Source organism: Gallus gallus, chromosome 1, assembly GCF_016699485.2.
Source record: "Gallus gallus isolate bGalGal1 chromosome 1, bGalGal1.mat.broiler.GRCg7b, whole genome shotgun sequence".
NCBI lineage: Eukaryota > Metazoa > Chordata > Aves > Galliformes > Phasianidae > Gallus > Gallus gallus.
Window position 1 is genome coordinate 137,164,886 of NC_052532.1, and position 22,723 is coordinate 137,187,608.

Below are 22,723 nucleotides of genomic sequence, written 5' to 3' on the forward strand. Positions count from 1 at the left end.
GGTTTTGGTTGTGTTCTGGTTTGCTTACATTTTTGCACAGTTGCACGCAACTACACACAACATAAGATAATGATGCCCCAAGCAGCACTTTTTTTCCAGCTGATGCCCTCATGGAAGAGAGCCTCTGACTTGCATATACTGAACTGTGGAAAGACTCAAGCAGTGATCTAAACTTGGTAACCTGAGACTGCTTGTTTGCATTTGAAGGGAAAGCAAGAATGTGTGAGTCTGTGGCCGTTGAGATTAACATGTTCCTGTAGCAGAGCTACACGTTTGTGCTGCTTAAGTCAGGCTCTAGCTGACTCCCCAGCACTTTTCTGTCCCCATTCCCTTCTTTCTCCTCTGTTGAACAGAATAGATACTATTCCTATAGCATCTCAAGTTGAAGATTCTACAAGTGACAAGATAAAATCATAAGATACTGCTAAGGAAAGAAAAAAGATGTTGATGCTTGTAGTTTTAATAGTATAGGAGTCTTTCCATCTGACAGCAGAGATACAGATAAGAAATTCATGTCCTTGAAGACTAAGAGCTGGCCATGTGCTTCATTTGTGGACATACCTTTTCATTCAAATTGAATTTGGACAATGTTTTGCACTGAGTGATTTCCACAAAATCACCCCGCTGGAATTTTTAAGGAGATACTTGCCCAGCCGTCCACATGAGTGTCTCATGTAACATTTGATCCTTTGGAGAACAATCATGGATGAAATCACTCAAAATGTTGTGCAACTCTGTTCTCCTCAATTAGGAGCTTGGAAGTAACAAACACACTGAAATGTGATTTTGGTCCATTCCTTTCTTTCTTTGACTTCCCATCAAGAAGAAAAAATATATTCCTCTTCTGGAATGCAGAAGCTTTGTCAGCCAGTATATTGGCACATCTGTGAAACATACAGGATTGCTTCAAAACAGCAACTTCTCAGAAAGGAAATTGTAGTGAGTTTCTTCTTAAGTCACTGGACAACCATGTAATGATGGCAGCTCATCCTGATTTTCAACAGATCTCTGCAGCCCTCACCTAACTGGAGTCCTTATGCTGTGCTCCCCTTCAACAGCTCTCTGGGCACTCAGCCCCTGAGTGCCTGATTCCTTCTACTCCCCCCATGGCTGTGTGTGCTTCTGCTGCCTGATTTAGCCAAGACATCTGCACCTCAACATGTGGATGTGACAACCTACCCCTCTCCCTGACAGAAATCATTCCCACACCCAGGCTCTGGCAAAGCCAGGCCCGACACACCTCCACCCCAGCTATTTCACGTGACCTCCTGGAGCACCAAGAGCCCTGTACCTTCAGACCATTCTCTCCTGGTGGACCTGCAAGGACCACACGGCCCACCAGCCCTGGGACTCCTTGGAGAGCCAAATTTCCCCTAGCGTGCATCATCCCTCCAGCTGGGACCTGCTGCCGCAGCTGAGAACCCACATGCCCGTGTGACCAAAGAGATCCCATATGGCTTCTTGCACTCTCTCCTTGGAGGTATTTTGAACTTCCCATGAGATGTCCCTCCATATGGGAGCACTGCTTGAAGCAACAACAGATCCACCTTTGGACGCTCAGCAAGCTCACCAGCCTGCGGCATCCCACACCATGGCCACACAGACAGCAGCCCCCTCAGCTCTGAAGAAAGTGCCTCCAGCCCCTCTTTCTTCTGTAATTACAAGTAGCACTTCATTTCAGACATGTGCTTCTCCACCTCGTTTTGTAGCTGTGGAAACTCGTTACCTGAGTCAAATGGCATGAAGAAACAAATGGCTGGGACATTTGGACCATCACTTGGGGATTCCTTGCTCATCTGAAAGGATGCACAGGCAGTCATTGCTAAGGCATGTCAGGAATGGAGTGGAATGAGGACTGAGGAAGATGAAAGAGGACTACGTCTAGACAAAAAACTGATGATGATGTTTGGCGTGCTGATTTTGCAGTTGTCTTTGTAATGAACTGGCCGGGCTTCATACTGGGGTTTTTTAAAGCTCACGGAGGCCATATTTAGTCTATGGCTGTTCTGTTGGTATTGTTTTTTTCTAATGCTCAGTTTGCTTATAAAACATCTCATTAAAAACCATTTAATCTTTTGTGAGGTCTCCTCCTCCTTCCATTTAAAATGCATTCTTCAAGAGCCACAGTCTGCTCCTTAATGATCACACTGGGAAAACGTTCATGTTGCTAATATCTTCCTTTGTCTGCTGAATAATAAAATAGAAATTGTGCCTGCATAAGGTAAGAATTTAAAATAAATCCAACTAGACAAGCCACATATGTAGCCAAGATGTTCATTGACTCCTGGATTCCTGAGAAAGGGGATTTCATCACCAGCCTGATTTTCAGCAGAAAAATCTGCCTACAGCTCATTATAAGGCTAATTTGAAGCACCAGCTTCTTTAAAAGCCTGTGTGCTAGTAGAAGAAAACGGAGAGGAGATAACCAAGAGAAGAACCACAACTGTCTGTGTACACAATTCATCCACCCTGATCAGTCTCTCTGCTTGACCAGCATATAGCTGATGTAATTGTCCTGTAATCTACCGTGGATGTAATTGAAACCTGCTGCAAAACTGGGCTTTTCTTAGGGAGTGCTTGGGGATTGTAACCATGAAGTTTCAAAATTTTACAGTACTTTCTATTGCTTGTCCTGTATAGTAAATAAAATGTTGAAAAAACTGTCTTTCTTCTCAGGTTTATTGTTTTTGTAATGATTCCAGTAACTACCACATCACTGAATATCTTTTAATACACTTGCACAGGGATGAAAATTAATGATAAACAGATGAATTCGGAGGAAAAAGCACAACTTCAGTAACTCATAGCCTTGTCTTTCCGTGTTCAGCTGTATATTTTTTTCTTTTTATCCTCTATATACTTCTTTTTTTTTCTATATACTACATTTTTTTTTCAACTTGGAACCATGCAAGTGTAGCAAGTAACCTAATAGGAACATATAGGTCACAATATTACAAAACTCACTGTGCTCTGACTCCATGATTTATGCTCTTTTTTCAGTTACTTCATTACCACTAGATGCTGTTGAAAGAGCCAAAATGAATATAAATGATTATGGTTTGAAATAACAAAAAGGAAAGGCATTTTTCATGACTTAAACATCTATTTCTGATTCATTTCTTAAGATATTATTCCCGTTTATTTTCAGAAGGAAAATATTATGTTTATTTTATTTTTGTTAAGTGAAATAAATGAGAGATGCTCCCTTGCTACCAAGGGGTTAGTTCTCTTCAAGTCCGAAATAGGCTTGCAGTGACCTCGCAGAAGGGAGCACTTTACTGTACAATAAAATGCAGTACTTCTTCCAGCTCTGATGAACGTAAGCAAAACACATCCATCTTCAGAGATGATCCATGCAATAGCAAAAGCCCTTGCTCTCAAGAGTTCCACCTTGAGGTCCAGTGAAGGAGCAACACTCCAGGTGGTATAATCTGGATTCCCTTCCAGTCCGAGACACTTTAGATCTACTCAAAGCAACTTCATTAATGACCAAAGGAGCTTGGCCTCTGTGTTGAGAGAGACTTTGAAATAAGGAAGGACTAGATAGTGCTCATATCCCATTCTTGTTGTTTCTCCCCTTCATCCAACTTTATAATTCAACCATCAGTGATGCGAGGTTGCTCAAAATGGAAACATATTTGATCCAAATATCTATCACTCACTCCATTCCTTCCTACTGTGTCAGCCAGGAAGGACCAAGTTATTTATGTAGAGGTCCGATGTGATATATACGCTGGACTACTGGAAAGTGCATCAAGACCATCTTTCTGATTTTGCGTGGTTTGCTCAATTCACCTATTTGAGAGTTTTCCTTTTATTTCTGAATGGTTCTGAATTGGCATTTTCATTGGCTCTTGGAAGGCTTTATAGCCAGATGCAAACCAACCTCTTGTAAATCTCAGGGAAAAACAAACAAACAAAACCAAAGCAAGGGCAGAAGTATCACTTATCACAGATTTAGCAAGAGCAAGTCATACCAAATTAAGGCAATATCCTTCCAGGAGATGGAAGAAGATTTATTCATTTTTACAACAGATTTGTAGATAGGGGAGGAGCAATATCTCTTCAGTTTAGCAAGACCTTGCTACCAGTTCACATGATGTCCTCATGCAGGTCACATACAATCAAGAGAACTAAGTAAGTGGATGGAAAACTCTAGTCAGAATGTTGTTATCAGCAACTCATGATCAGAATAGAAGGATGTGTGAACTAGACATTTCAAAGGCTGGAGTCTTGGGCTATTCAATACTTGTAAGAACAACTTCAACAGTGTACTGAAAAGTGTACTTAGTACTTCCTATTTTGTAGACCAGGGAAAGAAGGCAAGCCCTCTGGTGAACAGGATGGGCATTCAAAAAGGTCTTGAGAAATGAACAGTATAATTTGAAAAAATAATTCAGTAAAGGGAATGTTGAGTATCACAGTTAAGTTTGCAACTTTTAGTGTCTGTTAAGGTGGAATGATTCAGTACTGTCACGCTGCTGTGGAAAACAGCAAAGTTATGCTGCTGTATGTATCTCCTCTGTAGAACAGATAACAGACTCCTTTTCTCCTGAATCACTGGAGATCCACTGTGAGCGAAGAAAAATTAAAACAGAGGCAGAAAGGAAAAGAGAAAATTAGTATGCTGTCAGCACATTACAGATAGACAAGAGGAAAAGAGAAGACAACACAGTCAAACAAGTTCCAAGAGAGAATTAAGTAAGGAAGAAAATAGAGATCCTTGGAAAGCAGTCAGAAGCATAATGTTTTGTGGTAATGTCCAGGTTTTCCAACGAAGGGTTGAAAAATATTTCACTTTTAGTTCTTCATTTGCTTTGGGAGGATGTCAGAAAGGTCTTTATTAGTGCAGTCTGAGCCTGATTGTTTCTATCAGCTTTGATGGAGTAACAGTGCAAAGGCTGTCAAAGAGAGGAAAACACAACACTGAAGAAATTATCTCAGTTTTGCTGTTGTCACTAATCACCATAGATGTTGTAGAAACGTATTCCTCTCTTTCTTCTTTTCCTTATTATTGAAGAATACATTTTTATAATGGGTGATATCCACATTTCTGTCACTTCTTTCTGGATAGCACATCATAAGCAAACAAAAAACCCCAAATTTACCTAACAGTTCAAAGTGAAGTGCTAGATATAATTTCTTTGACTACTCTAAGATGTTCCAGAGTTCCCTTATCACTGCCATAGAGGCAACAGACTTGTGATATCCTGTCTGAAAAATAGAATACTTTTAAAAATTTACTACATGACCGTAGCATTGACATGCAGCTTCCATACTAACACAAAGACTCACAGTAAAGTACTCGTGTCTGTGATGGAATGGGGAACTGGAAATCAGTCACTGTATATGTGTGTTCAGGAGACTGAAGACACAAACATCTGTCAGCAATGTCTCAAACATTACCATTTCCCGCAACAACAACAAATTGCTTAATCTGTTGGGAGCTTCCTGGAGGACTTAAGGATTTTCCCTTTATACCATTCTTCATCTGTAGGAAAGAAAATTCTCCAAGTAATCCCAGACAGTCACAGTTATCTTCTCTAGATATAGATTTCAGTTGTTGGTTTAGTTTTTTGTTTCTTTTTTTTGGGGGGGGGTTGTTTTGTTTTGGTTTTTTTCCCCCAAATATTCTGCAGTCACAAAGACAAAACAAAAAGGACTCATAAAAACAAAAGAAACAGCTTTCAACCAGATGGGAATGTATAAATATAAACAGTGCTGCTGAACAGCTTAGTCAGTCCCATTTGCAGCTGCAGGGATCCATTAGGTCTTCTGAATCAAGATAGGCTGCAGAAGTCTTAAGCCTGCATGTAAAAACAACCCTGTACATGCTACTATTACTGATAGCAGGAATATCTTCCCTGGATGCTGGAATCTCAGTCATTGTATATCTTTCCTTATAAAGATAAATATCTAACCTTATAAAGGTTGTCCCAGGAACCTTTCCACTTTAAGATATTTCCTTGCTAACTGTCATCCCAAAGTCCCAGGTAATGAGGAAAAAGAGAAAAGGGAAAAGGGAAAAGGAAAAAGGAAAAAGGAAAAAGGAAGAAGGAAGAAGGAAGAAGGAAAAAGAAAAAAGGAAAAAGGAAAAAAAGGAAAAAGGAAAAAAAGGAAAAAGGAAAAAGGAAAAAGGAAAAAGGAAAAAGGAAAAAGGAAAAAGAAAAAAGGAGTGGGTGTAAACAAAGCTGAAGTCTTTGAAACTGGTCAGCTTCCCTTGGGCCTTCTTATAGTCCTCACTGCAAACCATTTGATTCCAATTACAATCCTTTGTGGACTTCCCACAGATGGAGAAACAAAAGTAAAGATTGCCCCAATTTGAATTGTCTACTGCCATCACCTGAAGCAGTATTAAGCCAATGGATGAGAGCAGTCATGCCGCTGGGTGCAGTGCAAGCATGCTTGTGTGGGGGTTGCTGTTTAGAAGTTTTTGGTGTTACATGAACGCCTACAAGCACCCTAGGAAAATGACCACACAGCTATCCATGCACTGTCTATCCCATCCTTATTTTTTGCTGCTGTGCTAGTGAATGTGATAGCTTATTGGCCAGTATGGGCTATTGGGTGGGGCTGTGTCTCACCCTTCCCAACATAAATGGAAAGGTATAGGCAGGAGTTAGGACATATGCCAAAGTACATTTTTATGTGCAAACAAGGCTCTAGGCATAGGGAGGAAGGAACATCTCGGGTCATGGCTCAGTCTGCAGGCAGTACAGTGGATGGGAGAGTGCTACCATGGCCTTATGGTAGTGGCCATGGCCAATCCTGAGGTCAACTGAGCCTTCATTCTTCTCTGCACAAACGTTTCACAACCCAGATCTGGTTCTGGATATTCAGCCAAAGATTTTTCTTTCAACCTCACATAATCCACCATCCACACATTGCACTAAACCATAAGGAACACAAAGCAGTGTCAAGAAATCATAAATCAAATGATATTGGTCACAGCCTCCCTGGTGGGGAGAACGAGGGCCTTCTCACATCAAAGCACACTTCCTACCTGCTAAAGGTAATTTCTGTCACTCTTCATGTTGCAGGACAGCTTTACACTCTTGCTTTGGAGGGTTAGCATCTTGAACACGGGAAGGAAGGCTTCTGGTTTCCATCTCTCCCATTGCCAAACCCTATAGTTCCCAGTGGCCAAAGATGACAGCTGGCAGAATTGCCATAGGGAGCACTCATGCTGACCCATGGGCTTCTGTGATGAAATGCTGATGTTTATACCATAGGCACCGGCCACGGAGCAATCTCTTTTTAGTGGATGAATGTGTATTCAAGAAGCGAATGCCTGCCTTCTGAAGCAGACACTTGACATATCTCAGATGAACTGCGCCGCTAAAGACGTCTACAACCCTCAATATGCCATAGAGGAAGCCAGAGGTGAGGGGCTTAGATGCAAGCATCTGCCCCAAACACATCTGAAGCCAGGTGAGCAGATTGCTTCCCCAGGGATGTGTCTCCCTGAGCCACCCATCCCAGCCTGCAAGGGTGCCCACTTTGCAACAAACCTGGCTTCTGAGCAGGCTGTGTGCTTTCTTCTTTGCTTTAGGAAATACCGTCACAGAAAGCGTTAGTTGGGCATTTTGAGGAATGCTCAATTCTGCCTCCTCCCCCTTCCCCCCCCCCCCCCCCCCCCCCCCATGGTAGATAAAAATAGTTAAATGTTTGGAGTTAGGTTACACGCATTGTTTACCCACACTTGCTCCTGCTTCCATGTCTAGCAGAGGAAATAACTTGCTACAATAAAGCATCACCCCATGAGGTAACATCAGATAAGCAAAGCTGGACAAAAATGTTTGCTTTGGCAATTCTCCACTTTCTTTGATTCAGCTGGAGAGCCTGCTTTGCGCTTAGAAATGTGAAGGCCCCGGTTGCACTCGACTGTAGCACAAAGAGTTTCATGGGTTTTTTGGTGAGGTCCCTGTAAAACAAGGAAGACAATCCCACCACTTCTGCCCTTCATGAACAATTGGGCATCAAGCTGCACATATCAAAAAACCACAGCCAATGTTGTTTGCATTAATTTTCTGCCTTTCCAGAAAAATCAGCCTTTGCAACCTGCTTATCCTCTGCAATTGGGAGCTGCACAATGCCACAGCCACACGCAATTCTGATTTAACACAGGGAGAACATTTTGGGTGGGAAACAGCCTCCTTTCCTCCAGTGCTCCCTGCAGTTGGTGCCAGGGGGTAGGGGCACAGCCAAGAAAATCGGCTGTCACACCAATGGCACTGCCACAGCCTTTTACTTTGCCCCCAACAGAAAGCTTTTCTAGTTTAGCCTCATTTCCAGGCAGAAAGTGCACCTGGCACAGCATGAGCATTGTACCTTCAGCTCATACACAGGCTGGAAGCCCTGAATGGGCTGGGCTTACTTGTTGGTTTCTTTTCCCACCCTCCTCTTCCTCCTTCAACAACAACATCTGTGCAGAAACAATATTTCTAGGGCACAGTGTTAAAACAATGCACACTTGATGACAATAGAAATAACAGCTGGAAAACTTTAGTAAGAAACATTAAACCTAATTTTCTAACCAAGTAATAACTGAAGGGAATTTCTCAGATTTTGAGGTGCACTAGAACAGGTTGCCCAAGGAGGCTGTGGATGCCCCATCCCTGGAGGCATTCAAGGCCAGGCTGGATGTGGCTCTGGGCAGCCTGGTCTGGTAGATGGTAACCCTGCACATAGCAGGGGGGTTGGAACTCGATGATCATTGTGGTCCTTTTCAACCCAGGCCATTCTATGATTCTACAATTTTATGATTCTACGATACTTAACAAGATACTTGACATTTACTCTTAGCAATAACCAGTGTGTAATCTCTGGGACTTAAAGTCTGAATTTCTGGTTAAATGACATAGAAACAAACTACAATTTCACAGTCATCTATTTTTCATGGTGTCGTGGGTGCCAAATCACAGATGAAAGCAAAGTGATGACAGATGAAGGGAACCCACTGACTCGCTGGGTGGCTGGTTTCATCCGGAGAGAGTCAATACAAGCCATACGTCAGCAAATGGAGAGCACAACTGCAGCAAAGTCCAATATGCGTCCTTCTCACAAGGCTCAGGGAACATCATATTGCAAGTCAGTGGGTGAACCTGCCCACAGGCTGCAGCATTGCCATCCACATCTCCATCAGACCCAGCTGCACAGGCTAAGGGAGGGGAAAGAATCTCTCTCAAAAGGAAAGTACAGTTCCATCTTTTTGTGTGTGTGTGTGTGTGTGTGTGTGTTGTTCTACCCATCATTCCCCCTCTTCCCCAGAGAATTTGGAGATCAAGTCAAACGTTTAAAAGAAAAGATGGCATTGTAAACCTTGGACTTAAAAGACCAACAGCCTTGAAAAGAAATAAAGCCAACTTTAGCTCTTCCTGTGTCTTATGTCTGAACTTCCTCACTTCCAGCCTTCTGCTTTCTAGTCTGTAAACAGGAATAATCCTTTCCTGTCTCAGAGCAGCACTGTAAAAAGATCAAGTGATGCGTGGTTGTAGGATGCCATGACATGACAATATGGAGATACATACACATGCATATTTGTATGTAGTTACACGTGGACACATGGACTTTTTACATTTTATCTTTGTGTACAGCTGCTGTTTTTCTCTTCACTATATTACTGTCTTCCTAAACACAAAGCTTTCTGATAGGCAAGAGGGGCTTGATATGTTTAACTGAATATGGGCTTGCACAGGAATGAAATACTGTAGTTCCTTGATGTACAAGCTTCATACACCTTCCAAGTGCCAATGGCTGAAAGTTTTGACATTTGATAACAAAGACGGAACACGGGCTCAGAATAGGCTTTCATTTGCAACGTACAGGCACACTATCAGGTCTTCCAGAGCAATCTAGAACTGAAAAGTGAAGCAACGCATCATCTAGATGTGCCTCCCATAACTTTACCGGTTCAAATAACTCTCTACTGAACTATGATATTTTGAATTTAGGCAAAAAAGGAATTTCTCTCTTTCTGCTGCCAGCGCCCTCAGACACAGGTCACACAAGCTCCATGAGAAGCTCTTTGTTCGCCTGACTCCCACGTTGCAGCCCACATCAATAACACCTTTTGTTCCACGCTCCTGTGAGCCCTTCTGTATAACCCAGACCTCATTTTTGTTTGCCTTTGCTGTTGTTCTTGGGTTTTTTTTTGTTTTGTTTTGTTTTTTTGTTCTTGTTGTTGATGATGATTTATTTATTTATTTCTAGGATCATTTAAGTTGGAAGGGATTCTTAAAAGTCACCTAGTCCAAATCCCTTGCAATGAACAGGGACACCTGCAGCTCGATCAGGGTGCTCAGTGTTGGGCTCTCCTTTCCTCCAGCTTTAGGAGATGGGAATCTCACAGCAGTCAGACTGACCAACAACATCACATTTGGAAAACACTTTCCTCACTGATGGCGAGCTAGCAGCACGATAGCTCTGGCCCAACCTCCACTTCCATGTCGCTATTAGTGGCACGACTCACTTTTTATTTTCTACCAACATGGACAGCAAGGATTTCCCTTTCAGAAGCACAACAAACCAAACTAAAACACAACACCGCCATTTTAGAACTAAACTCAGAACTCCCGCTTTACTTAGCCTACAGAAATCTTCATTTTGTTGTTATTAACAAAACAGAAATCAGTTTCTCAGCCACATCCATGGCTTGCCTTGCTCTGGTGCACTCCCCTCCACTGTTTCCCTTTCCCCATCCTTTGCTGAAGGCTGCAGCACCACGCAGACGAGCCTTGCTGGGGCAAGTAATTCACTGATAAAAGGCTACAGGGAGCGCTGCTGTCATTTTGCAGTGTGGATCTAATGCAACTATGCTGCAAATACAAAATAATAAAGATTTTGTCTAGAGGGCAAAATGCCTTCCTTGCTGTATTTAATAAATACACATTCAGCCACAGAATGTGTGTCTGTGCGTATACACAAACAGGATGGTAGCAGTCTGTGCTTTACATTTGTGGAATTTCACTTAAGCTACCCCTTTTGTTCACCTTTTCATTAGGGACAAATAACAAATGGACACATTTGGCTTCAGTAAGGAGATAAGTATTTCCTGCTGCCGTTAGAAAAAGGGTGAGAGACAAAAATCAAGTGTTACAACATGGAGCTGCACAGGAGATGACTTACTGGCATTTTTACCTGCTTAAAATAGACACATCCATGTGAGAAATATTAATTATAGCAAAAGATTGAACAGTTTTTTCTTACTTTACCAGTAAAGAACAGAGATCTTGGTAGATAATTTAGAGTTGCAATTAAAGGACCCCTATTTTTTTTTTACATTAAACCCAACAAACGTTAGGCTGCATTTCTGCCCTGGTGCTATTCAACTCATTCATAACATTTTGGTAGCTGGAGAGAAGGAAGCAGCTCTGAGAGCTCAGAACATTTGCACTGCCACATCTCAGGGAAACCACAGGCTCATCTCTCACCACCCCTTCACATCGTGTCACAGCCAGGAGGTTAGCCAATGCCTTCCAATAAGCCAATCTTTTTTCCATCTACAAGCCATTTTTGAGTTACATCCTTATTGCTTCGTGCTGATGAGCACAATAAGGAAAGCATCATGCTCTTCTGATGAGAAGCCTGTTTCAAAGGCAGTCCTGGACATATCAGCACACTCCCTCCTGCCTCAGGGACTGTTTGCACATGCATTATCTCTCAGCTCCTCCATTCACCAGCTTAGTGCTCATGTCAACCCTGCTGATATTGTGCAGGGCATAATGCACTGTGCGGGCTTGTTCTGCCAATTTGGCTGCAATTTTCTTTGGCTCTTCATGTCACATTTGAATTTATTTGTATTTATTTTAAGCTTCATTCAATCAATTAAAGTCCCCTAGAAAACAAGCACTTGTGGAATTCCTAAGACTAGAAACCGTGATAAACTCATGTGGGACTTTTCACTTTAATATACAATTGATGATATAACAACAGACAGATCACTTCTACTCACGGTGTTTATGAAATACTTAACACCACTCATGAGTTGATTCACATTCAGGGAGCCTGGTTTGGGATTCAGGCTTGTTGAACTCTTGTCCTCGCCCTAAGCCAGGAATGGGTCCATATGCCCACGCCACCGTTCCCCTTCCCTCTTGGTTTTGAGCCATTTTTAAAGAGATACCAACAGAGGAGTCCATTATGAAGTATAATTTTGAGCAAATTATGTGTGGAAGGTAACTCACTTTCCTCTCATATCTTTCTCCACATAATCAACTCCATTTCTTTATCCCAGAGTTCTTTCTCTCGAGCCTATACTTGCTTTGTTTTCTCATCTTTTTCTTACTCTAGTAAAATTATGTGTATTTTGAAAACCAACATGCTATTTGCTTAAAGAGTTAAGTGGTGCAATGAAACCTTTCCTGTGTTTGTTTTTCTTAGGAAATGTTTGATTCTAGCATGCTGGATAAGAGGTATTTTATAACATTATTAGAGATCTCCTCCTGAAATTTCACATCCTCCCGCAAAAACATTGGCTCAATCCAAACAAACATATATGGTTGTGTGGTGCCAGGAAGGATTCATATTTGGAAGAGGAGAGGTGAGAGCATTTTTCTCATATTGATCCAGGAAGAGGCTCCAGCCTTCTCCACCACACGGCCTTCCCAGACAGGAGGAGACGCACTGCTACCATGAAAGATTCCTATACTGCAGTCTGGGTTTAATTCCCATTAGATGATAGGAAGAAATCTTCATTACTTAGACTGAGAACACTTACTGATTTTTTCTCAAAAATTCAGGTCTGTCTGGGGAAGCTCCATGCGCTGCTCAGAAGATCCTATCTTTGGGTGAAGCAGGAATGCAAACCCTCAGCTGCTTCAGAGAGGATTTTGTACATCATTTTTCCACATGATTAAAAATAATTTGGTAGTGTGTTAAGGCAGCAGAATATTTGAGATGCTTTTTTTTTTTTTTTTTTTAAATGCAAAGTCATTGTCAGGCATCTCCATGATAACCTTTCTGCCTCCTGCGTTTCCAGTTTGTGGGTTCCCCTCTCTGCCTGCTCACATGTGGGTGAAAATCGACATGTTTCTCAACCTCTACAGAATTTTTGTGCCCAGTAGCAACAAAAGGAGATGTGACAGGAGCATGGTACGATCATCCACAAGCAATAAATAGTTTATGCCTTAATTTAATATCCTTAACTGAAGAGCACACCCGCAAAGGCCAGTTTGTGGAGCTTGGGGTGGGAGGTTGACTGCTTTAGCTCAGTGTTGTTCAGCATGGTGAACAGGGGTTTGCACATCTCGCCACTCACAGCAAACAGAATGCCACTGCCCAGGTTAGCATTTGGGTTTGCTGGTGCCTGAAGATATTTTTCTGAGGTCAGTTCATAATTCTGACCTCGAACAATGGGAAATCCTATTGAGGTGGCACCGAGGGTGACATTGGGAGGATGACAGTGCACAGCTTCCTGTCCTTGAAAAATTCCAGTTTATTTTCAGGCATCAGGCTGCAAATTATAGTTCAGACAATCAAAGAGCAACTCCCAGGTCTTAATGTGCCGAGTATATCCGGCACGTGCCCAGCCTGCAGCACATTCTGGTCAAATAACATGGAATCAGCTTTCTCACTCCCATAGGGATTTGCTGGTTAAGTACGTTGCCTTCCACAACCATGTATTTTTTTTAAATATCCTCATGTGATCTCACATCCCTTTACTCCTACCCTGCAGAAAAGCAAAGAAAAAAAAAAACAGAATGTCATCTTTACAGCACTTTTGAAGGAAAAAAAAAGCCAGAAACAAATGTGGAATGAGTATGTCACACCATCACTTACCTCTGAAGTCAGAAGTAACCTTGTCGTTGTGAGAAATTTTACAGTACATAGGTCTGACCAATTTGTCTTTAGGGTCAAGCTAGTGTGTTATATGAACAATGTGGCACCAGAGGTGACCAACAAGAAACACCATTCCACACTGCCCCAGGCTGAGGTAATGACATATAGGTGGATGGATGAATGGACGGATGGACAGATGGATGGATGGATGGATGGATAGATGGGTGGGTGGATGGATGGATGGATGGATGGATAGACAGGTGGATGGATGGATGGATGGATAGACAGGTGGATGGATGGATGGATGGATGGATGGATGGATCAGTGGATGACTGGATGGATGAGTGGATGGATGAATGGGTGGGTGGAAGGAAGGAAGGTCACATCTGGGAAACCCTTCCTCTTCTTCACAAATCAGAATCTATAACTCTGAAGGTGTAAAGCCCATGTATTCTTTTTCAGGGCATTTTTTTTCTTCATTCTACCAATCTGTACATACAGTTACAATTAGTTACAGGAACTTCACTCATCTATACCTGATTCCACTACACCCTACAGCAGTGACTTCTGTCTATTCATTATTTCTCACTCAAAAGCAAATGCTACTTTGTTGTTGGGTTTGGAGGTAGGTAAGGAAGACAAGCTGATCATTGCGCTTAGGAATTGGAATACCTAAATACCTGACCCAGGATCTGTTACCTAGCAAATCATTTTTATCTTTTTTGATTTTTTGTCTTTAACACCTTCTTGTGATATTTTCAATGATTTCTTTTCAAGTGATATATTAAATCTATTGCATTTTGCACACATTTCTTACATTATCAGTGTCTACTAACCAGTAGACTCTACAAGTACCTACTAAACCTAAAAGTTCAGAGATACATCTGGAAATCTCTGCCTAGGTAATGCAACTCTTAAGTCAAAAGGGAGTCTAAAGTGGGACATGCTGAGTTTACAAGCAGTTCCTGTAACATTTGTTTCAGCATTTTCTGCAGCGTTTTTCTGTCTTGATTCTCATGTTCCCTGAGACCTCACTGCAACTGTTGAGATCAGATGGTATGAGCACGCAAATTCTGAAGAAAACAAAATCCTGTTTTATCCAACTAACTGCTTAAATCTACCTTACATTCGACAGTGCCAGAAGAATGGAAGGTGGAAAAGATGACTGTTAAAAGGACCTTGGGGCTCACCCAAGTCAGTGTTTGAGGTCTGTGCCAGGCAACTTACTGGAAGCTGTAATGAGGAACAGAATTAGTAGACTCAATAACACATTGGAGAAAAATCGGCACTGCATATCAAGTAGAAGTTCATATTTTTGCAAATCCATTAGATTTTCAAGGAGTAATTTTATTTGTACAGAAGGGTGATAAAGTCATATTATTTATCTGTATTTTCAAAAAGCTTTTGATTTGACTTTTACCGTAGGCTTTCAAAGTGTGTTCTTATGAATAAGAGGATAAAAAACTGTCTAAAAGAAAGGAAACTTGCCACTAGTTTACATAATACAAAGTCATTTCCAGAGCCCACAAAAATCTCTGCTTCTCAACATATTCAGAAACGTTATGGAGAAGCATAATGCCACAACGGTGGCTTGCAGACACAGAAAGGGAGGTGGAGGGCAGCACTGGGGCAGCAACCTCACAGATCTGTTGGGTTGCTCTGGTTAGGTTTGCTGCATGCCAGCACAAGAAGCGGACGTGACTAAAGGGTGGGAACAAGAAAGAGTAGGACTGTTCCTTGGAGCAATGCTGGGAACTATGGCCCAAATGGCCCAAAGCTCTGCTGCTTTGGAAAGGAGCTGCTTCAGGCGGGATATAACAGAGGCCTATGCGTGCAAACAAAAAGGGTGTGATCATTCACTCCTAGAAGACAGGAATTTAGGATACCCTGTAGCATTACCAGGCATGGAACGCAGGGCTTGGGAAAGGCAGGAGTCATAGAATCATTAGGGTTGGAAAAGACCACTAAAATCATCCAGTCCAACTACCAGCCTACCCCCACCGTGCCCACTGACCACATCCCTCAGTGCCACATCCACACGGTTCTTCAACACCTCCAGGAGTGGTGACTGCATCCCCTTCCTGGGCAGCCTCTGCTACTGCCTCACCACTCCTTCTGAGAAGAAATTCTTCCTAATATCCAACCTGATATATATGTAATGTGTATTGTTTACATTAGTTACACTGTATATGCTGTAGATTATTGTGGATATACAAGTGTCTGTTAGATACAGCAAAATAAATGACATCCTATGATCTGTCACATTCACCTGTCCGCTGAAAACGGCAGCAATAAACCTTGGTGGACTGCAGGCGCAGTTGGGAGCTCTGACGCACAGCTCTGGGTAACAGCTAACGGGGTTTTGCAGAATCACGGCGGTTGGAAGGGACCTCTGGAGACCACCCAGCCCAGCCCCTTGCAGTAGGTTTCCTACACTGGCCGTGTGACCATGGATGGAGAAGGGTTAGCAGAGCGGCGCGTGACAAAGCGCTATGGATCGTACCAACCTCTTTCCTTAGGAGCTGATTGTAAAACGCCGGAATAAACTGCAACGTTAGCGGCGGATAAAACACGCTGGGACGCGGGGGAGAAGCCCTTCCACGCAGAGCTGCGGGGCCACACCGCCCTCCCCGCTCGGGGGCAGCCCCGCAGGCAGGTGGGCGGCGGGGGGGGCGGGCAGGGGGCGTGCGGCCGAGCCCGGTGCCCCGCCGCGAGGTGTGTCCCGCCCGCGGCGGCCGGGAGCCATTGGGTGGGATGGGCGAGCGGCTCCCCCGGCGGGCTCGGCAGGATCCTCGCTCCCCGCCCGCCCCGCTCCTCTCCGCTCCGCTCCGCCGCACCATGCCGCAGCCCCTCGGGGCCGCCTTGCTGCTGGCGCTGCTGGCGGCGGACTGCTCGCAGGGTGAGTACCGAGCCGGACCGGGAAGCCGGCGCCGGGCGCGGCATCTCTCTGGGAGGCGGCGGCGGGGGGCGGCCGGGCGCGGGGCTGCGCCGCTACGGAGCTCGGCCGCTCATCGCCGCCTCTGCCCTTCTTCCTCCCGCCGCCTGGCCCAGCCGTGCTGCTGCGCGCCCCGGAGGCTGCCCAGTTCCTGCGGCAGAGGCAGCGGCGAGCCTACCAGATCTTCGAGGAGACCAAGCAAGGGCACCTGGAGAGAGAGTGCGTGGAGGAGCACTGCAGCAAAGAGGAGGCCCGGGAGGTCTTCGAGAACGACCCCGAAACGGTAAGGACCGCGCAGGTGGAGGGTCGCCGCCCGGCGGGGATTCTGTGGGAGGAGGACAAAGCGGCGGGAAGCGGCCGGGAGCCCCGTGGCACAGGCAGCACCCGCTGCCGGGGCCGGTAGAAGCGCCCCTGCGAGGAGGATGCTGCGGTACTTGGGCAGGGCGTGCCGGCAGGATGCTGGCTCAGGGAAGGGCCCCGCGCAGCCCTGCCGCCAGAGCACTGCAAGGTGACGCGGTGCCTCCCGGACACCTCGCTGCCCTCCCGGAGGCTGCGCTGAGGGCCCCTCGCCCAGCGGTGAGGCAGAGCTGAGGTTTCTGATGAACGCACGCTCACGCTCCCTGGTCAGCCCCAGCTGGGTGAGCGTTTAGGAGCAAGCAGGTTCAGGAGCTGTCACTATGGAGGCACGCCTGTCGGAGCCCATTGCTGCTACGCTCCCCCAGCCAGGTGCAGCTAGAAGCAGCCGGCATGAAGGGCTGACCTTGAAGGGCTCCCTGTTGCAGGCTGTCACGTCTGCCGTCCTCTCTCACTGCACAGCGTGTGCATGCGGCTGTGCTGCTTTACAGAGCTTGGCTCTCCTGCCCCGTTCCTTCCTCTCCACGCTGCTTGGAAGCAGCCGCTCCCGTTGCAGGGCTGATCTGGCACCGAGTAGCAGCAGGAGGTGTTTTTCTCCGGCCGGCATTGCACAGTGTGTTCCTGTTAATAGCTCGGTGCTTCGAGGAGATAGGGAGCGTGTATGTGTGTGCATGCGTAGGTGTGTTTGTACACAGCACACGCACCAGAGGCGAAGGAGGGACCGAGGAGCTGTTCTGCATCTCCTTGGGACAAGCCTTGACATGTGCGCTCCGTCAGGCACTGGCTGTTGTTACAAAGCAGCCTTAAGGGCAGCAGAGAGGTTGGCTTTGCTTTCTGCCAAGTTTTAATTTAGAGCTTAATACAGAGCTGCTGCCCAGGCGGTGTTTAGTGGTGCGCCAGTTCTACGTGCATCTCATCGGCAGCTTCTGCCTGTGGCTGGGGTGCATTAAAAAGAGCGTGGCCAGGGGCTTGAGGGAGGTGATCCTCCCTCTCTCCCCTGGTGAGGCCACGTTGAGAACACTGTCCAGTTCTGGGCTCTGCAGATCAAAAAAGACAGGGATCTCCCAGGAGGAGTCCAGCAGAGGGCCACAAAGATGATGAAGGGCCTGGAGCATCTCCTGTATGAGAAAAGGCTGAGTAACCTGGGTCTGTTCTGCCTAGGGTAAAGAAGACTGCGGGGAGGGATCTGGTTAATGTTTATAAATATCTGAAGGGAGGTGGGAGGCAAACGGATGAGGCCAGGCTCTTCTCGGTGGTTGTAGCAATAGGACAAGGAGCAATGAACTGCAACTTGAACGTAGGAAATTCTATACAAACATGCTGAAGACCTTCTTTGTGGTAAGGGTTATGGAGTGTTGGAACAGGTTGCCCGGAGAAGCAAGGAGGAGACTCCACTGCCTGTGGAGTCTCCCATGGAGATGTTCAAGACCCAACCAGACGCCTATCTGTGCAACCTTCTGTAAGGATCCTGCTTCAGCCAGAGGATTGGACTCGATGATCTCTTGAGGTCCCATCCAACCCCTGTGATTCTGTGTAATACGCAGTGTAGGAGAGTGGCTCGCACTGCTATTTCCATATTCCCATTGATATCCATTAGCTTAGGATAAGTATTCACTACAGAGCAGTGAGCACAGGAGGAAACTTGCAAAGGGAATTTCGTAGTGTTCTGGTGAAAAGGTAACCCAAGGTGAGCAGCTCTGCTATCTGCTATGGGTGGTGGGCTGTGTAGATGTGTTGGGAGTTTGAAACAATATTTGGTACTTATTTTGTGTACTGAAAAAAACATAGTGTTCTCCCTCTGTTCTCTTGCTAATGAAAAGAGTGAAATCATTTGGGTTTAAATTCTTTCAGTGTGCAACATAAGAGCCAATCACACTGTTTAGGCATGTTTCGTAGGGCAGGGAAAACTTTCTGTCATTGCAAAAAAATATATATATATATATTTTTTGATTGCGTTCCCTTCATTACTGCTGTTTTGGAAACCTCTGAAGAAATGCCACCGAGGCTGAGTGAGCTCCTAGTATCTGTGCCCCCTTGCTGATTTCACACATACTTTGTCAGCGACCTGGATAAAAGGATAGAGTGCACCCTCAGCAAGGGATAAGAGGCTAATGTACCAGAAGGCTGTGCTGCAATTCAACAAAACCTGGACAGGCTGCTGAGTTGGGTGGAAAGGAGCTGTAAGAAGTTCAACAGGAGCAAGTGTAGAGTCCTACACCTGGGGAGGAATAACTGCATGCATCAGTACAGGTTGGGGGCTGACCTGCTGGAAAAGAACTCTCTGGTGAAGGACCTGGATGTCCTGGTGGGCAACAGGTTGGCCATGAGCCAGCAGTGTGCCCTGGTGGCCAAGAAGGCCAGTGGCATCCCAGGATGTGTACAAAGAATGTGGCCAGCAGGTTGAGGGAGGTGATCCTTCCCCTCCTCTCTGCCCTGCTGAGGCCACGTCTGGAGTACTGTGTCCAGTTTTGGGCTCCTCAGTTCCAGAAGGGCAGCAAACTGCAGGAGAAAGTCCACTGGAGAGCCATAAAGATGATTAGTGGCCTAGAGCATCTCCCATACGAGGAAAGGCTGAGAGACCTGGGGATGTTCAGCATGGGGAAGAATTTATAAATATCTACAGGACAGGAGTCAAGAGGATGGGGCCAGGCTCTTTTTGTTGGTGCCTGATGATAGGATAAGGGGCAGTGGGCACAAACTGGAACACAGTTCCATCTGAACTTGAGAAATAGCTTCTTTGAAGGTGACAGAGCACGGGAACAGGCTGCCTAGAGAGGCTGTGGAGTCTCCTTCTCTGGAAATACTCAAAATCCACCTGGATGCTTTCCTACATTTCCTGTTACTGTAGGGAACCTGCTTTAGCAGGAGGGTTGGACTTGATGGTCTCCAGAGGTCCCTTTCAATCCCTACGATTCTGTGATTCTCCAGCAAAACGCTTTTATTTTATCATGAGAAACTTCCTGGCTGCTGTTCTGACTCAGAGCTCCCAAGAGTTGTGAATTTACTTACTCCGGGCGGTGTGTCCTTGCTCCTCACTGCCACATTGCTTGAATTTGGCTGAGAAGCATCCATGGCACCTCCTGTCAGGTGGATTTATGGCCTTCCCTATCTTTTCCAACCACCATATGGCACAAGGCAGCAGCGGTTGTTCATTAGCAGGCTTCTGATGCACAAAGCTTGGTGTCACACGTATGAGCTGTTATTACTGCAAACACTGGAAGCTGCCTGTTCTTTGTAAGGCATAGATGACTTCTGGCAGTGCCTATGGATGAGCAGAATATTTTCCTCACCTGCCCTTCCATCTGGCTTAATCTTGTTCCATTTTCTTGCCACACACCTGAGGTAGAGGAGGTATCTCATAAATAGTGGAAATTATTGTACTGCCATCTCCCTGATGCTGCATGTACACCCAGTCCTGTTGGCTGACAGGAGAAGGAAGCTAGCTGAGAGAGCTGGCTGCGGAAAGGTGAAAACTGTTCAACAAACATTGCTTAGCAGTTTGTGAGTTGCAATAACTGTTGCCACACTTCGGCATATTTGGTAGAATGAGGACTTCTTAGTGACTGGGGAAATGTACTGATTACTGTTGACAGCTGATGATTTCTTGCATGTAGGAAAGCTGAAATGTTTGTCTCTGAAGGCTGAATGTGGTCACAGAGGCTAACTGCTTAGGTCATGTCAGAAAGAAAAGGCTGCATGACTTACTTCTTTAGGTTGGGTATTCAGATAAATTTCTTCTCAGAAAGAGTGGTGAAGCAGTGGCACGGGCTGCCCAGATGGTGATGGAGTCACTGTCCCTGGAGTTGCCCAAGAACCACGTGGATGTGGCCCTGAGGTACATGGTCAGTGGGCATGGTGGGGATGGGCTGGTGGTTGGCCTTGATGATTTGAGAGGTGTTTTCCAACCTTTATGATTCTTGCCTTGCCTTAGCCCTGTGGGGATCCCCATGGTGGGCTAGTCATAGGGAACATACCGTGCATTGCTTGTATGCACTGTTGGGTCTGTCCACATCTCCCCAGTTTTATGCCATAAAATTCCAGAAGAGCATGAATGTAGCCCCATGGGTGCTCTCTGTGCTGTGGGGTGGTGGTCTTGTGGCCATGATGGTTGAAGATTCATTAGTGATTAGTCAAAGCTTGCTCTGCATCTTGCCTTTCCCAGCTCAATGAACAGGCTGAGGGTGTGCAGGAAGCCAGGCTGGTGACCTAAACCAACCAGAGAGCCATTCCATGCTATGTAGCAACATGCTAGGCAGTCAAAAGGGAGAGGAATGGTGGTTGGTTGGACATCTTTTGCTTGGCATCCAGATGGACATCAGTCTACCTGCAGGTGGTGAGTGACTGCCTTTGCATCGCTTGCTTTGTTTTGTTTTCTTTCTCTCTCTTCTTCCACTTCTCTTTTGTTTATTAAGTACTTTTAACCTTGACCCACAAGGTTTCTTGCTTTTGCTCTATTGCTTTCCTCTCTCCCTGTCCTATTGCTGACAGGCTGAATGGATGGCTGTGTGGTGCTTGGCTGCCTACCAGGGTCAACCCACCACAGAGACCTGTGACTTACAGCTGAGATGTGAAATTACATTAAATGGCTCAGTCAGGCAGCTCCAGATGTTTAGACAAGATGGAGCAAGGCTGTTACATAGCTTCCTTGATGCTTCCTAGCCAATGGATCCAGGCAATGGAAACATCCAACCAAGAGTGTTGTTATGGAAAGGTAACTGTTTACTGGACAAGGCAGTAAACAGCAATGGAATTGCATATTCCTGTAACAGAGCACACTTGTTCTACATCAGGCCTTCACTGTTTCAGTGATCAGCTTTTCAAAGTAACTGCAAGCAGTCGGCAGAAGATTGGCTTTCCCTGAAACCTGCATGCGGGTGTTGCCACATGTGCCATTACTTACATCAACTGCTAATAATAGCATATTAGGTGGGGCTAAAAAGCCATTCATTTGCAGGCCAGCACAGCTTTTGTCTTTTAAGTTACGGAAAATATAAATATCAGCTTGCCCAGACTGGAGGAAGGAAGATCAATTGAAACATTTTTAGATTGTGAGGTTTTTTTTAGGAGGCAGAACAAAACTCGGTCTGTGCAATAGTATGACTATACATGGTAAAAACAAGTGTGAGCCCAGGTTAATGCATCTTGCAGCCTTTTTTCGTGGAGCTGGTGATAACATCCTTAGGTGTTACTGCAGAATTCTAGGAAGGATTTCGTGTTACAGTTTCAGTGAGGCTAGAGATACCAAGCAGGAAAATGAAAAAATGATATGGTGGGAAAAAATAAAGGTGGAAAGCATGTTCATGGGAGTTGTGAACCAAAATGCAGTGCATTATGTTTGTAAACGGAATCCATTGGAAAGATATGCAAGGTATGATGGACGGGTGAAGCTGCAGAATATTTTGGATGTGGAGATAAGAATGTTATCTCATTTCAAATGCTGATGCGGCCTTATAAAAAGCTTTGCTGCAGAAATATTTGACCTTGGTATGCAGTCAAGGTTCTACAGCTTGTTAACTGACTGATAAACTGCTCTGGAATTTGGTTGACCTGTTCTAAAAATGTGGTTATCCAAGCATGTAAAATTGAGGGCAGAAGGTAACGTTGCTGTTGGTGTTCTTGGAAACACTGGAAAGTAAATACAGCAAAGCAGGTTTC

The 22,723-nt window shown here is 45.0% G+C and overlaps 1 protein-coding gene across 1 annotated transcript in view; it reads left to right on the plus strand.

Annotated features, from left to right (window-relative positions):
- The first annotated feature begins 16,503 nt into the window (after positions 1-16,503).
- Positions 16,504-22,723, plus strand: part of GAS6 (growth arrest specific 6) — a 37,385-nt gene continuing 31,165 nt past the window's right edge. The window contains exons 1-2 of the mRNA XM_015277909.4: positions 16,504-16,678; positions 16,831-16,997. Of these exons, the coding sequence (XP_015133395.2) occupies positions 16,534-16,678; positions 16,831-16,997 (312 nt within the window). The 5' untranslated portion in view covers positions 16,504-16,533. The remainder of the gene's footprint in view (positions 16,679-16,830; positions 16,998-22,723) is intronic.